At 36.5% G+C, this 17,554-nt stretch overlaps 1 protein-coding gene across 2 annotated transcripts in view; it reads left to right on the top strand.

Annotated features, from left to right (window-relative positions):
- plce1 (phospholipase C, epsilon 1) overlaps positions 1-16,893 on the top strand; it is a 105,008-nt gene extending 88,115 nt beyond the window's left edge. For both annotated transcript variants that reach the window (XM_066664983.1, XM_066664982.1), the window contains 8 exons: positions 605-866; positions 2,715-2,833; positions 3,814-3,942; positions 6,026-6,217; positions 6,601-6,762; positions 8,805-9,014; positions 13,172-13,378; positions 15,036-16,893. In XM_066664983.1, coding sequence (XP_066521080.1) covers positions 605-866; positions 2,715-2,833; positions 3,814-3,942; positions 6,026-6,217; positions 6,601-6,762; positions 8,805-9,014; positions 13,172-13,327 — 1,230 coding nt within the window. In that variant the 3' untranslated portion in view covers positions 13,328-13,378; positions 15,036-16,893. The remainder of the gene's footprint in view (positions 1-604; positions 867-2,714; positions 2,834-3,813; positions 3,943-6,025; positions 6,218-6,600; positions 6,763-8,804; positions 9,015-13,171; positions 13,379-15,035) is intronic.
- Positions 16,894-17,554: the final 661 nt, after the last annotated feature.

Genomic DNA, 17,554 nt, shown 5'->3' with positions numbered 1-17,554 from the left:
CCTTCACAGGGCAACACAGACACACACACACATTCACTCACACACTCACACCTACGGACATTTTGGAGTCACCAATCCACCTACCAACATGTGTTTTTGGACTGTGGGAGGAAACCGGAGCACCCAGAGGAAACCCACGCGCACACGGGGAGAACACACCAACTCCTCACAGACAGTCACCCAGAGCGGGAATCGAACCCACAACCTCCAGGCCCCTGGAACTGTGTGACTGCGACACTACCTGCTGCGCCACCGTGCCGCCCTTTAATGAAATTATTTCAGAATATTTTGAATTCTATACTTTTCTACCCTTAGAATTTCTTTGCATATTTTAGAGAGCAATGAGCAGTGAGAATTACATATATCAACATAACAAATGCTTTATAATTGTGACAAATAGTTCATTTCTAGTGAACAGACACTATGTTTTATATTTAAATGATCTAGTTTAAGCATATCCTTGACAGTAAACACTTTTCATATTGTTTTTAAGGGAATAAAAAATAAAACACACTGTGTATTTTAGCAATAGTATAGCAGTAGGCTCATCTTTTATCCCCAATACTAACCACCCCTCCCCACACGTCCACCCTTCCTCTTCCAGGTGCTTTCTGGGCAGAACGTGTGTCCAGGAAATAGCAGCAGCAGCCCGTGTGTGGAGCTGGAGATTCTTGGTCTGCCAGTGGATGCTATGCACTTCCGCACCAAACCCATCCACCGCAACACTCTGAACCCGATGTGGAACGAACACTTCTCCTTCTCTATACACCTTGAGGACCTGACCTTCCTTCGGTTTGCTGTGGTGGAAAACAACAGCTCTCAGATTACGGCCCAAAGAATTCTGCCTCTCAGAGCCCTCAAGCTTGGTCAGAATCAACACCGTTCAGCACACTTACCCAGTTTACTATTATTTAGAACTGTCAAAATCTAGAGAAGATTTCTAAATTAGAAGAATACACTTCAGTAAAACACAGACGCTGCACAGGCCCGTCTATCATCTGACCTAAGGCTAGATGATTAATAATTTTCATATTGAAATATTATTTTGAAAGTATATGTAATGGAATGTCCCAAGCCCCTGGTGTTGTATTACAGAACATCAATTTTTGAATGGCATGAACATTTGTTGTGCTAAGTTTAAATATACATTGATGGGTTTGTGGGCTGCAGAATTGTAGAGTTTACAGGCTCTGTACTCACAGCATTTCTGAACTGTAGAAGTGGATACAGGCAATAAATGAATCAATGAAATTTTCTGATTGATTTTTGCCAAGTAACTTGTTTCTGAAAAGTTTCTGATTCAAATTTTTTGTTTGAATTATGCAGTTACATTTGCATATTTTTTCACATTGCATCCATTTTTTTAGCAGCTTTTTCCTTAATTTTCCCCATATTAATTTCAATAGAATAGAACGGGGTACAAATGTTTGTGCAACTTTAATATGTTACGATGATACTAGTAATATTTTAACAACAAAACAACATACTTCATAGTGACCACTTGGGACCATAGCAACTCCTGTGTAGAACCCTCTTCGTTTGTAAGGTGTTAAGTGAAGGAAATGTTCTTGATAGAGTTGAAGCTAAAGTAGGACACAAATAATAAGCATTGCTTATGAGAAATATTATAATAAAATACTTTGTCTTTGTTGGAAAAAGAACCTATGTTATGTAATTCGAATTATGCGTTTTTCTATGTTATGAGTGATGACGCCTGTAATGAGGAAGTGTTTTCGTGTCACTGTCGCATAGTGTTTAGTGTTTGGTAATTACCCATACACTCATAAAATGCGAAAATATGCAACTATGTCATGAACTTCAGTCTCCTATATATGTGACTATATCATGAGTAAATGTGAGACTTGGTTGTAGCAACAGCATTGCAACTATCTGAAATACTTTAGCAACTCCCACAGCAAATACTTCAGAACCAAAGCAACCAACAAACAAATTAGCAACTCCAGAATGCACTTAGCAAAGCAAAGCAACCACCTGGGGCACATTAGCAAACACCTGGTTTACCATAAGAACCAACATAGCAACCACCTGAAATATTATAAGAACTGCTTTAGCAACCACCAGGAACACCTTAGCAACCACCAAAATTACTTTATCTACCATCTAAGCAAACACGATATAACCACATTAGCAACACAATCACACCTAGTTAGCAACATTTTAGCAGCCACCTGGGTCATCTTAGCAACAACTTGAAATTTCATATAAACTATATGCCATAGCAACCTTCATATGTATCACATGGAACACTTTAGCAGCAACTTGGATACAACAGCAAAAGCCTAGGAATACGCTATCAAATATTTGGCATATTATAATAAAAACCCAGTAACACGATCGGTTAAAATCTATCTAGCAACACCTTAGCAGCCACATGGGATACCATATCCACACCTTAGCAATCACCCAAAATACCATAGTAACATGTTATCCTCTGTTTCACCTTTGACTGTGGGCCTGGCGTTGTGATTTGAGATGCTCAGGGGTGGGGGCGTATAATTCTAATGTGCCTGTCCTCTATGCAACAGCAGTGTGAATTCTGAACAGGTTATTTTATCTATTGTTGATTATGACAAACTATTAAAAAAACACAGTACTCCAGAACCCCAAATTAATATGCACATGCACTGAAAAAATAGTTGTTTTTTTGTATAATTTTCTTCTTTACTTTCTTTTTTTTTTGCTTGTTACTCCAGGTTACAGACATCTGCATCTGAGGAACCAGCACAATGAACCTCTGGAGGTGTCCAGTCTGTTGCTGTTCACTCATAGGAAGGAGGAGTATCCAGTTGGAGGACCTCGACCTGCTGCCGTGGTGAGAGATCTCTACTCATCTGATTTTTGTAATATGTAGGTTTCATGAAGCCGTATGAATGAACACCTACAGTAAGGAGTTAACCAGTTTTCTTCTAACCTTAAATTTAGTCATTTGGGTCAGCTGAGGCATGCTTAGTGTTTGGAAGCTTGCTTCTTGAGCTACAAGGCTTAGTTTGAAATGTTCTGCATGAGTAAAGCTCAGTTTAGCTGCAGTGGCAATTGTCCAGGAAACTGGAAGCACTCTTAGAAAAACATGTTGGGAATACTTCTGATGTTTTTACAGCTTAAGAATGCTACACATCCCAAAATCCCCTCCGTTCCAGCACAGCATCTCAATGTAAACAGGAAACCCTAAAGATCTGAAGAACACTACTGGGTTTTCCTTAAAATTAACTAATGGTTTTCTGGTTTAAATATGTATTTTATTTGTTTGTTTTTTATTTTATTTATTTATTTATTTTTTGTAGAATTTGACCAATTATAGAAGTAAATCCATATATCTCCAAAAACAAACAAATTAAAAAATAATAAAAATATCATTTGTAGATCAACTGCATACTTACATGTCTTCTCTGTAAATGATATGTGCCTGAATTTTCACATTAAAAAAACCTTTAGACTTAGAAGGTTTTGCATTGTTTATTGCATTAAAAATAATTTGATATAGTTTTTAATTTTACTCCAAGTTCACATATATAGACATTTTGGATTCTTATGTTCAAATGTAAACTGAAATTCACAGGTATTGTGTGTAATAGCCTATTGTTGAATGTGATTTGTAAGAGCTGTACTATATGTATCCTTATAAGAATTGTAGGTAAGAATGCATGTAAGTATTTTTTTAGGCTATTTTTTAATTTCTTTTAATTGTTCAACAGTCAATTATTAGTACATGTAAACAAACCCTTTACTAAAAAAACTGATCACAAATCCGCTGTAATTTAGTTAGTTATAAATGTGTTTTTGGTATTCTTTCAGTTATTCAGTTCAGTCGAGAGGCGAGCAATGATCCAGCACAAAGTGACTGTTCATGGTGCTCCAGGTCCAGAACCGTTCACTGTGGTCAGCATCAATGAACACACCACGGCAAAACAGCTGCTAGACACAGTGAGTCTCTACCAGATAAGACAAGATAAGTCAATACATGGGTTTGAGTCATTGCAATGCAGTTAAGTTTCAGTTTTATTGTCCTGTGTGCACAGAAATATGGAGTAAGGTTGTATTCTTTCCATTACCCTGCATAAACAAAAAATACCACACAACTTACAGGTATGAAGGTGTTATGAGTAACTGCAATGTGAGTCAGAATTGGAGCTGTGAGTTTTTTAGTCCCATGTCATAAAGTCCCATTTTAGTCCCATGTTATAAGTTCAAACACATATGGACACACACACACACACACCATTTTGTTGAAAAGGTGTTCAACTATATAAATAGAGAAGCAATAGAATGAGATGTTCTGCAGCAGTTGCACATGGTGTCTATAGAAAGTACACATACCCCTTTTTAATAAGTACTTTTTTTTCTTAAAGCCTAACCTCATGACCTCCAAAGCAACAATTTTCCATCTTTATTTATTTATGCTGGCTAACAACATCCAAGTAACTAGAAAAAGCAAACCAAATTTATAAAGCAATTGAAACATGAAAATATTGGAAAAATGATAAGCCTCCTGATTTAATGCTTTGTAGAGGCACCTTTTGCTATAATTACAGCAGGCACTCTTTATAGATATGTCCCTACCACTTAACACACATAGTTTTGGGAATATTTGGCCATTCTTCCTTGCAAGTTTGTTCAAGTTCTGTCAAATTCCTTTGTGACCTGCAACGCTATGCTCTCTTTAAGTCCATCCATAGATTTTCTGTTGAATTTATTTCAAGACTCTATCTTCTAGAATTAAGCCAATGTTTTGTTTGTTTGGCAGTGTGTTTTGTGTGGTGTCATGCTGGAGGGTGAACCTATAAGTATCTACTAGTTGCACTTTTAGTTCTGTGCTGTGTTTGCTTTTTGCCAAACATACTGCTTGGTTCTGTCTTAGTCTCATTTGTCCATAAAACATGTTGCCACATGGCATTAGAGTCTTAGTGCTTTTAGGTGATATAGCATGGCATTTTTCAGAAATTGCTTCTTTCCTTGCTGTCCTGCCATACAGGCCAGCATTGTGTAAAGATTTTGAGATTGTCATGTGCACTAAATGACCAGTCTCTGGCATGCAGACTCAAAGGTGTCATTGGCCTCTTCCCTGATCAGTACCGTTTTGGCTGTTTTATCCAGTTTGGTTAGACAATTTGAACTTGGCAAAGTTTTGGTGGTAATCACAGGGATTGTTAAAGCCAATGAAATCTTTATGTATCTTTCTCCTAACTGTCTACCTTCTCGTGTGTCTTTCTGCTAACTGCCTTTCCACAACTTTATCACAGAGCCCTTTTGAAAGCACCTTTCCAGCTATTGTGACTTTTTGTGTTATGCACTACTAGTAATGGAATCCTCAAAAAGCAGCTGTTTTTACTGAAATAAATAAAACCACTGGTGGGCCCATAAGTCTGTGTTATCTGGAAAATGATGATTGTGTCTGAGCAAGATTATAATGGTTTCTCTAATGGGCTGAATATTTATCTAAACCAGATATAATTGAATTATTGAATAATAAATATTTATTAGAATATTCAAATATTATTTTCATTTTAGTTATGATGTGTCAATACAGTTGGAATACTTAACTTATTTTCATTTTTATGGTATTGTGTGACAAAAGGCAAGGATTTCTTTAGGGCATAACCGTTTTCTATAGGCCCTGTAAGCCTAGGCTGACCATGCCCAGTGTGGTCTACAGTATTGGGCTGTGGAGCTGTGAAACTCTTCTCTGAAGTGGTGATGCTCTGTTCAATAACTTTGGGATGAGTTGGAGTGGTATTTGTGTTCCAAAACTAACAATTTATATCAGTAACTTATCTCAAAGTTCATATGGCTGAATGCCATCAAATACTTAATGCAATGTTTCAATGTCTAGTCCAAATACTTCTCAGAAGATCAGAGACTATTACTGCAGAGCAACAAACTCCTGACTAATATCCTTTATTTCAGAAGAAACACTGGAGAAGTTGTCCACAAAAGTTTGGCCATATAGAGCTGTTTCTGTAGAGGTTTGGACCTGAGGTTCTGGGTTTTTTTTCCTCATTCCCACCAGCTGGTTCCAGAGTCCTCAGACAATTACTTCCTGATGGAGGAGAAGATGTTCCTGTCGAAGGAAAAAAGTGACATAAAGAAAACACATCAGCAGCGCCCCCTAGCGTCTGAGGAGAATATTGTTCAAATACTTCAGAGCTGGCAGCCAGAAGATGGCTACATTGGTAGAATATATTTAAAACCAAAGGAGGAGGTAAACAGCTTAAGTTTCATTTAGTGGAATCTTTAATGATACTCTTTCTAAAACTATTACGTGTACACGATTATTAATGTAGTGTTGAAGTAATTTTTAATGACCATATTCTTTAGGCTAATTATGATACATTGCCATACATTGCTTATATTATCAGGGGAACTTTACAGTGATTGTCATTCAATAAAATAATTAAATGATAACCTTTACATAGCCTAGCACCAGGACTTGGTACAAAGCCATGTTTAAGACATGAATCAGTGTTAACCAAATAAGAAACATCCTGTTTCAAATGACTTTTCGGATGCTTTTTGAGCCCCCTGGTGGATCTTTAAATATTTTAGAAATGTGCATTGGAATAAATAATGTTCTTGTTTTGACAGGACTTGAATAAGGGGAACATATCGATGGAGGGAGCAGAAGAGGTGAACAGTGGGGTAGAGGAGGACATGTTCTTTGTGCAAGTTCATGATGTTTCTCCAGAGCAGCCTCACACAGTTATTAAAGCCCCATGCTACAGCACTGCACAGGACATCATCCAACAGGTCAGATCCCGAGGTATCTGAGGAATGGTACTGAAAATGCAAAAGCGCTTAGCCCTTTGATTTTATTTGAACTGCTTCAGCAGGGTATGTTAAGTAGTCTAACACCATGATCTTCCTGTTAATGCAAACCATGCGAGGTTTAATTGAAACATTCAACAGGACTTGTTTTTTAAATTGTTAGTTATCTTGAAGCTTTATTTTTCTGACAACAGTATAAAGACTATCAAAAAAATTGGGACAAAGGCAGGGGAAAAAGTTACAGGTTATTTACAGAATACTTACACTGTTGAGCGCTTTGTAGTTCTAAAATTAGTAGACTAAACCATAGACATTCCACCCATAAATGGAGATTCTGGAGAGCCTTCAATGTGTTAAGCTGATTGGCTATCTGTACATCCATGTTAAAGCACTTCCATGTGTCATTTTGTACGGGCTCTGGTACAGGTCTGACAATAAAAGTTTGCATCCTTTTAAACATCATGCCAAAATAACAGACTTATGATTAGTCCTTTTGCATGCGAGTCAAATCTCTCTTCATGTCGGCGGTTCATGGCCACATGGCAAAAGGCACAAGCCTCTCCCTAGAGCGTCTGCCAATGCAAGACTATGCAATTACAACCTGTAATCAACCTGTTCCTCTGCATACATGCTTATCCCAATTTTACCATGCTCTTCAGTGGTCAGGACCTCCACAGGACCACCACAGAACCGGTATGATATAGGTGGTAGATCATTCTGATCAGTCACATTCTGTGTTCCCTTCTAGATACAATTCTTGCTTGGATGCTAAGTATTCATTTCCAAGCCATGAAACATGCCAGCAATCCCTGTTCCTCCTGTAGACTAGGATTCTTGCCACTGCTGCTGACCTGTATGATTTTATGCTTCAATATACCTGCAAATTCACACTGTGGTTTTTGCAATCAATATTTTTTTGCCATTCATTAACATCTGCTTTGCGACCCATTTTCCACACAGCATATGAGACATTCACTGCACTCCACTACCTCTTCGCAATCTATGAATCTTGCACACAACCTGCAGCTTTTTATAGTCTGTTAATATTTATGCAACCAAATCTGCAATTTACTACCCCCTTAAACAAGCAAAGTAACACATTTTTGTCTGGGAAGCTTAAATATTTTATTATGTTAAATCAAGTGTGTATTTGTAAAAATCAGGGAAAGAAGAATCAGACGATATTGACCATGGACTGTGTCATACAAGAATGACAAAAATTCCATTTGGATCCCTGTTCCCAAACCAATATAACTAATAATTAACAGGAAAGGCTGTAATAACACATTGGTAAACCTTCCTCTGCCACTTTCTATGAGTTTGTTATATCAGTAACTTATCTCACAGTTCATATGGCTGAATGCCATCAAATACTTAATGCAATGTTCCAAAGTCTAGTCCAAATACTTCTCAGAAGATCAGAGACTATTACTGCAGAGGAACAAACTCCTGACTAATACCCTTTATTTCAGAAGAAACACTGGAGTTGTCCATAAAAGTTTGGCCATATAGAGCTGTTTCTGTAGAAGTTTGGACCGGAGGTTCTGGTTCAGAGTGGCTCCAGTTTGAAATGTTTTTTATTTATTTTTTTTTAATTAACAGGAAAGGCTGTAATAACACATTTGTAAACCTTACTCTGCCACTTTCTATGAGTATGTTGCAAGCATGACATTAAAAATTGATGTAATGTTAAAATAGTATTATTACTAGTTATCATTGATTGTAATTATTAGAAGGCTGTGAAGAGTTTTGTGTGTTCTCACCTTGTCTGTGTGGGTTTCCTCCAGGTGCTCTGGTTCAGTATACAGACAATTGATGAATTAATATTAGGAGTGTATTTTGTAGTTGTTTACAAAAAAATTATCGATTGATTTTTCTTCATATTCTTAATTACAGAAAAATACTGATTAGTCTTTTACTAGTCTTTATTTTTTATGTTGCTTTGTATTCTTTATCGAAATTCATTGTAACCTCAGCCTGAGTGATGAGACGTTGTGTACTCTCTTTCCTTTGTTTGATCACAGACACTGAGTAAGGCCAAGTACTCTCTGAGTATCCTGAGTAATCCCAACCCCAGTGACTACGTCCTTATTGAGGAGGTGAGTCGAGAAGCTGGGAAGAAGGTGTCCTCAGCTAAACACTGCCAGCGTGTGTTGCTAGACCACGAGTGTGTATTCCAGGCAAAGAACAGGTGGAAAGGATCAGGAAAATTCCTCCTCAGACTCAAAGAGCAGGTAAGAAGCAAGTACTCTGCATACTCAGTTGAAACTAAATTTAGCAATGTAACAGGCAGTGTTGCTTTCTCAACATTTCCCTGATAAGCCTTGTCAGGGCAATAACGATGTAGTCTAAGAGACAGTTACTAATGAGCTACCAAATCTATTTCAGGATTGTTACACAGTGGTCTAAGGTGAAGTCACATACCAGCTAGGCATGACTTTTTCATCCTATGTTTGGGAGCTGTAGATCACCATCTGAACATATTCAGTAGTGATGGGTGGTATACCAGTTCATTCAGTAAATTCTCATATAAAGTCAGCCCTCTACATATGAATATGTTCTGTTCCAAGAGTTCTTTGCAAGTTCTGTTTCTTCTTGTCAAATTTAGCTTAGGTATTCAGCTTTGTAGTTTTACATCTGGCATATATCAAGAGGACATGACCTGCTTGACTGCATCCTGACAACTGTAAAATTCAGTGGAAGAGGGATAATGCTATAGGCTTGTTTTTGAGGGGTTGGCCTAGGGCCCTTATTTCCAGTGAACTTCACTATGCCAAGACATTTTGGACAATTGTATATTTCCAACTTGTGGGAACAATTTAGGGAAGGTTCATTTCTGTTCCAGCATGAACGGCAAGTTCCATAACGGCATAGCTTTGTGTAGTTGGGTGTAGAATAATTTAACTGGACTTTACAGAGCTCTGAACTCTACCCCATCACACCTTTAGGACAAACTAGAATGATAATGGTTTGAACGAATGGTTGAAAATTTTTAAAATAATGAAGCTGTTATAGCTGCTAAGGGGGCACCAACTGCATATTAATGCCTTTTGGATTTATGGAATGGGATGTCTTAAAAGCTTCTGTAGGTGTCCAATTACTTTTGTCCATATAGTATATGTGACAGACAGCAGTGAAGTCTATGTGTGTAATGGTACACAAAAGTCACAGTTCTGTGCAGACAAGAGTATGGACCTCACAGATCGGTATGATTTCAATACAACTAAGTAAAAGAAAAGGGGAAAAAAAAAAAAAAAGATGTTCGGGACTGCAACCTTGTCTGCTTCCCAAGTCATGTCTGACCCAAACGGTACCAGACCACACCATCCAGCTAGCGGAGCTTACTGCATGTACATGACAGTGGAGTCAGGGAAGACCAGGGAACGTGGAATGTTATGATGAACAGCAGCTGGTGTGACAGTGTCCATGGTGTTGCCTTTGGTGTGTTCCTCCAAACCTTACTGCCTTTTAAGACTGATTCTATTTTCTGCCAGTAGGGGCCAAAAAAAGTTTGCTCGTTCTAATTTTCTGTTATTCAGACATACATTTAAAGGAGCAATCTGTAATACTGACACCAAGCGTTTAAGACCTCTGCCTCCTCCCCCTCTTCCCCCTCTTCCCCAGACATGAGGCTCACCCAGGTTGCCAGTCTGAGGAAAACTGAACGAACAAGCAAGAGATGAGTTTAATTTTGGATCGTAATAGCTAAGAAGAATGTGCCATAATCAACATATTTACACAGAAAAGTGTTCATAGTTTCACTAAAACATCTACCTATGCAAGAAAAAGACACAAAAGTGAACAAGTATTTCCCTGATTTACAAGCCTTTACTGTCCAAATCCACATTAAATATTTAGACTAAACAAGGCTGGTGTTAGTTATCAATTTTCCTTTCCATCGTAAATGTCATTTAGGAGCCAGAACTTTGCTTCTTATTCACAATTTTCGTAGTCAAACATTTAATCCCACCTTATATACCTGTCCGTTTACAACTCTTATTGGCGTTATTCACCATCTTACTGAATTATTGAATTGAATTTAGCAATTTTAAAATTTTAAAACAACTGTTATACTAGTTTATCAGTTTTAATCACACCAACCAATTGTATGTCACTAAATATTTACCTAAGTTAAAGTCAACAATGGAAATAGCCCCTGCTGTTTTGCCTGCATTTACAAGAATTTACTGTCTAAACCACCTTAAAATTTTAGACTAGTCAAGACTCGTGTTATTTTCCTTTCAGGCAGATCTTTGATTCTTATTAATAATTTTTGTATTTAAGTATTTAGTTTGACATGAAACAGGCCCATTTAAAAGTCTTATTTGCATTATTCTCCAGCTTCTTATTTCTCATTTCCACCTTAAACAGCTATGGGAAGCTAAAGCTAGTGCTATGTTTTATAAAGAAAACTCATTTTGAAACACTTCTTATTTCCCATTTATTATTTCCCACAGTCCTGACACCTTTCAAATGTCGCTATGTCGCCTCATTTTCTTTATATGAAACACACAACCTATGGCTTTTACTCCTTTTAATTTATGTATTGGCATCTGTACTTTTATATTTATTTTCAGAAATGATGTTACCTGTTCAGGATAAAATTGGTCTGTTCTGTAGCGAGTGCTGCTTCTTCTAAACTTCCTCCACCTTTTAAACACAAGGCCAATATTTCCTCTCATTTTACTCCATCTCTGGTCATGGAGATTTTTAGAAGGGAAATGGGGCTTTTTGGGTCTGGTAAAAAATAACGTTAACTCTTTTCACCTGGTCATTTCATGGCTGAAAGACACTATGTTTACAGACCTGGCAGTGGTGGGTTTGAACTGTAAAAAGATTGGACAGAGGGCGGGATCACAGGCAGGACCTCTGAGGGCGAGTTAACAGGAGCTCTGCTCCGGACTGGGCACTTCTCAAAGAAAATATACAGCTTCAGCAATGCTATGAGAAGCAGCAGTGTTTTAGCTTTGACTGTTTCCTTAGTCTATGAGCACACCTTGGACATTTTATGACTATGTACAGTAAATTTCTTACAGATTGCTCTTTTAAGGTTGGTAACAGAACAAAATATATAGCTGGTATAAATATAAATTTGACACATAAATATACAGCATACACACTTGCATCAAAAAATGTAACCTGACAACCTAACCAGTGTAACATGAAAGCTCCTGCAATACATAAACAAAGAACATTTAGACAGGCTATTAATCAAAAATTAAAATGTATAACATTCCAAAATAAAAAAAATATCTAGCAATAATTTAACTTTATTTCAAGATAATTGCTAAATAATATTTTGATACATATTTATTTTGAAATGTTATTTATTTAAATATTTGATTAATAGCCTGTCTAAATGCATTGTTCTTTATTTGAAATTATTTTATTTGAACTTCTTTAATATATATATATATATATATATATATACTAAATATATACTAAATATATATAAAATCTACAGAGGTGCTATAATAAGTATAAATATAAATAAAAATACAGAATTTAAAATAAACACTTAAAACAGCTGTGTTGCAAAGTATCTTTTACCGAAGAATTAATATTCAACAGAAATTGTGAACAACCTTTTAAATTTACCAGCTTTATGTGGAAAATCGTATATCCGTGTGTTTAATTATATCCTACTCCACATTGTAATTGGAAATCACTCCGAATCTAACTAAAAGACTTTTTTTATGTCACAATAAAAGTGATGAGAAAATCAATCTAATGGCTCTGGAATTCAATACAGTGCAAGGATTTATTTTTGTGTGGCTTATGTGCTCAGCGCTTGTAGGTATAATAAGTCAACAAGGTGTGGCGTTTGTATAGTGAAAGTGCAAGTGTGTTATTAATCCTATTTTGAGGGATTCCCCACAGCTAATCAAATGCATTAACCCCTCCTGCATGAGCTAAGTGGTAGAGTCCATTATGAAGCTTTCAATAGAGAAGCAGAGTATGAATACGGAAAAGTAATTTTCCCTTTTTAGCTTAGTTTTTCCACTATTCAATTTGAGAAATTTCAAACACGAATTTCAAAATGATAAGCATTTCAAGGACCGCAATGCCTAACCTCTATATTAATATATCACATGCCCCGCCAGGGACAACACTGGACCATTTGCTACACCCTGTTTAAGGACTGTTTGGAAAATAAAAAAATGGTGGAAAAGGCTCTTTTTCCAACCAAAATATTTGTTTGTGGGGTTAGTTTCTGGTTTTCCTCCAGCCTTTGTTTGCTGGCTATGTGTATATTGCTTATTTTATTGAGCTATTGATGTACACTGTAATGTCAAACAGTGGATGGACAAACAGCACTGTACAAATCAAATTTGAATTGAGCCGAATGGAATTTAGTGTGTATATATAATGTGGGTGTGTTTATTTGCAGATTGCCCGTGATGATAAGCGTAAGGGTGTGTCTTTTGCGAGTGAGCTGCGGAAGCTAACGGGTCGTAGCCGCAGTGTGGCCGTCAACGAGACGAACAGTAAGGATGAACGCAGCATGTGGCCGACTGTGCTGCCTCCATTCGAATCCTTCGACTGAACGCATGCTTGAAACAGTGTGTGTATGTGTGCAGTGCAGATTCCCAGACAGGTACTAACCCTCTCTGAATAAACCTAAACAAATATTCAGGCAAGAGACAGCAGTAAATAGTAAATAACATACATGACAATATTTATTTTACAGCTATCGGTTGTCTTATGATAATCTTACTAGTGTTGTTGTATTAGAACTTTTGTATTTTGTACTTAAAAATGAAAAAAACCTATCTCTTGAACGATGTTAGATTTAAGGTTTTAATTTCAGTGTTAACATCATGCACGGTTTCAGTTTAATATAAAACATGCTGTGAGCAAAACATAACACATTCTCAATTAGAAATGAACAAAAAATGCCAAAAGAGAAGACTATTATTCCAATAATTTCTGCAATTAATGCAATTTATGCAAGATTCTGCAAATTTTGTATCACCAAAAATCCTGGACATGTACTGACATTGTCAGAAAAAAGATATAATGGCAATTTCTGCCTGCAGTGTCTTGCTTTAAAGAATAATGTCATAAAATAATAACAGAGGAACCAAGCCCAAGTTTGTGACACTGGAGACTGATTAACAGCATGAGTAATGTATCCAGCACCAGTGAGGAAATACACTGTCTGCTCAAACAGAATGAAAAAACATTACTGCTGTTGCTTATTTACTTACTTTATAATTACTTTACTTTATTGATCCCACATCGGGGAAATTCACTTGTTACAGCGGCACACGATCTTAAGCATTTCTCAAGTAATGGGAAAAAACAGTAGGCATTCAAATGTAGGCATTCTTTTAGAATTTTCTTTTTCTTCTTTTCACTGGTAAAGACGCGGCTTTCCTCTCAATCATTCCCGCAGTTTCACAGTCCTTTAAACAGTGTGGACGCTAGTCAAGTCCCTGAAAAAAGACGCCTTGTTGGTACGACAGGGTCACAAATCATTTTCTTGAAAAGGAACGGAGGGGAGAATTTATGTATAAATAAACCGACACATTTTATGATGTAGGCCGAAATTGAGCTTCCCCTCCTTGAAAGACCAGCATCCGCCACTGGTCATGAAGCACATTCTGCACTGGCCAATCGTTGTTTAGAACAATCTCCCCGTCATTTTCTCTATTAGCCGTAATGTCGTTAAATTCAGCCGACTGTGATTTCACAGGTTTGTTTATCTGCTAGAATGTGAGATTTGTTCACATGTCAGTTAGTAGATACATTTAAAGTGCATTTTGAATATCGTGGTTAAGTGCTAAGCTTTCTGTTAATGTGAGCTATAAGACAGTAAGAGGACTTTAACAAAGTACATTAGAACACTTAAATCCTCTCTCCTTAAATCTTAAAATTTACATCTGGAGATTCTTAATTACATGCCCGTAGGTGGTGAAATGAGACACAGGCATACTGCCATGTTTACACTTTATTATAAGCCCTAAGGAGGCCACTCATTACGCCCATCTGTTCTCCAGGCTGTAGATAACACATGCTTGGATTAATGTGGTTAAACATGACAGATTTCTAAATTCTTTTTCGTCTGAAACCAATTCTACCCCTCATTAATTTAATTTTGAGAAGAATTTATAAATGTAGAATTAACACCTTTGTTTAGTCTCAGAAATAAAATGTTTGTCAGGGTTTATGCCTCTGCTGCAGCTACAGGAAAATAGTGAAGGGTGCTAATCAGTGCAATAAAATGAGTGAACTAATATTTCTCTCTCTAGGGTCTTTGGGACCTGGCGTCTGAGCGATGGTCAGTACAAAGTCGTCCTTGACAAGAAAGGTGTTGCCTTTACTTGGACCTTTCCCGATGTTAACCTGGAAACTGCACAGATGACCCCCGGATACAGCAGCACAATGCGACATGAATCCCAAAAGCCTCAAAGCTCCACAGATGCTGGACACCATACATTCAATAATTAGCATTTAAATTCAAGCTCAGCTGCCTCAAATTCACCAGTCTACATGCTGGAGTTGTTCAGAGGTGTATGGAGATACAGCTTTTGAATAAAATATAAAACAAGACATTCATTATCCTAAAGGAAACTGCTGGAAAAGTTTGTCTTGGGTTTTGAGGTCAGAGTGACTTACTTTTAGCTGTTCTTATTTTGTAAGTTTGTACTTTTTTCTTTTCAGAGTACTGTAATTAAACAAATTAATGAACTTATTTGTGCTTTACACATTACTGTAGCTATTAATATTATTATTATTGTTGTAAATTAAATGTTTTTCTTTGACTCATACTGTTTACTTGTTTATTTGGTATTTATTTAGTTTTTATTTTTTAAATATTATTCTCTTTGCCATGAAATTTAAAACAAAGCACTAACTTCCTAGTGTTTTTTAAAGGAATACCATAATGTTATGAATTCACAAATGATTAATTTGCTTCTCCAAATTCAATCAGGTTATAAGAAATCAATAAGCCTTAAATTTGCATAATTTACATGTTAATGTACAATATTCCTTCACCACATGGAATTTATTTGCATTTACATTTTTGTGATCAATATTGAAGACTGAGTTAAACCAGGGTTTTTCTTAAGATGTTGACAATTTTCCTTTAACTTGCTTTGTCCCTGAGGTTTAACTGTGTTTTCATGTAATTGGGGCATCTTTAAGGCACTATCCTGTAATGTTTCCCATTTTATTTTGTTTTTTGTAAAATATTTTTGCATGTTGCACAATTGTTTTGACTGAAGCACTCACAATTAAACATTGTTTTGAAATGTGTAAAATATTTTTGATTTAAATATGAAACTTTGACTACCTCTTTTCACCTCCGGAGCCTTTGGGAAATGCTGAAAAGTTCCTTGCTGTATTGACTGCTTATGAGGTTCTACAATAATGTAAATTGGAACCGTTGTAACATGAAGGTTGGACATCTTTTTAACCTTTTAAAAACAAGACATTCTCTTTTCTTTGGTTGTAACAGTGTACTTAGCCACACAACTCTTTATATTATTTATTCAACAAACATAGCCCAGGTTGGCTTTATATGTTTTGTACATAAAACAATGCTTTATATACATCAGTTCACAACTTAAATTATTTTGGAAAATGTAACCCCAGACTCTTCATTCTGTATCTGTGTACATTATTTTTATTTTTTATATCTTAATATTCTCAGAAACACTATATTGGCATTTTAATCACTGACTTGAAAGATTAAAGAAGGTCCCATATTTTTGTTTTGCTCTATCATATTAGTAAATGTTAATTATTCATCTGTACTGTATTTAAAAATGTACCTATATTTGTTTTTAAGTGAATTATTGACCTGATGTGCAAAGTAAGTAGACTGTTGTGCATTTTAGTTTAGTATTTTTTTTTAGCACTTCTTTTGCATTTCTCTGACTTTAAATCTGATGAATGAATGAATGAATGTGATTACTGTGGAAGATTAATGTACTTTTTCAACAATAAAATTCTTTGATTCTTGAAAAAGCTTTATTTGTCTTTTGATTTTCCAAAAAATTTGACTAAAGAGCGCACCCCCTCAGCATGACCTGCTGTGTGAAGATCATGACCTAAGTGAACTATATCAGCTCGGCTCAGGCAGTATAACGATAATACCATATATCGCAGTATTCAAAAATGTGGACGGTATCTTAAAATAAGGGCGGTATTTATGGCATGTGCTGTGTTGAATTAATGTTCTTCGTCTTTAAGAATATGGCCCAACATTTTTGTGCATTTAAGTGAGCCATAGGGAGGGGGCGCTGTGGGAGCTCACTGACTGGAGATATGACCATGAGAAAAGCAGTTGTGAGTGGACCGCTGAGCTTGGGTTAAGAGAACGAAAACTCAGAACTCTACAAGTGTGAATCTTTATCCTCTAATTATGTGTGTTTTGTACAACGGACTTTTAGAGCCACGGTGTTGAAAAAAAGTCAAGAATATAGTCCGAAAATTTAGAGAAACACTGTTTGGGTTATTATTTTCTATAAAATGTAGACAAATAGACTCCCAGTCTGTGCTCCATGAGTGAGTGAAAGAAGCTTTCAGTGAACTGAACACAATTATTTATTAAACACATCCACAGACATGACGACTAACCCATGTCAGTGCAGCCCCTGACTGCGATGCATAAGGCTTTAGTTTATTGTACGAGTCCGAGTCGTAACGCGATGGAGCCTCGTGGGGGCGCCGGAGTTCCATTCGCTCTGGATATATCATTTTCGTGATCATTAATTGTATCATGTGAAACTACATGCCCTCTTTTGAATAAATGGGTTCTTGC

This window comes from Hoplias malabaricus, chromosome 3, assembly GCF_029633855.1.
Source record: "Hoplias malabaricus isolate fHopMal1 chromosome 3, fHopMal1.hap1, whole genome shotgun sequence".
Taxonomy (NCBI): Eukaryota; Metazoa; Chordata; class Actinopteri; order Characiformes; family Erythrinidae; genus Hoplias; species Hoplias malabaricus.
This window is presented reverse-complemented; position numbering and strand designations above follow the sequence as displayed.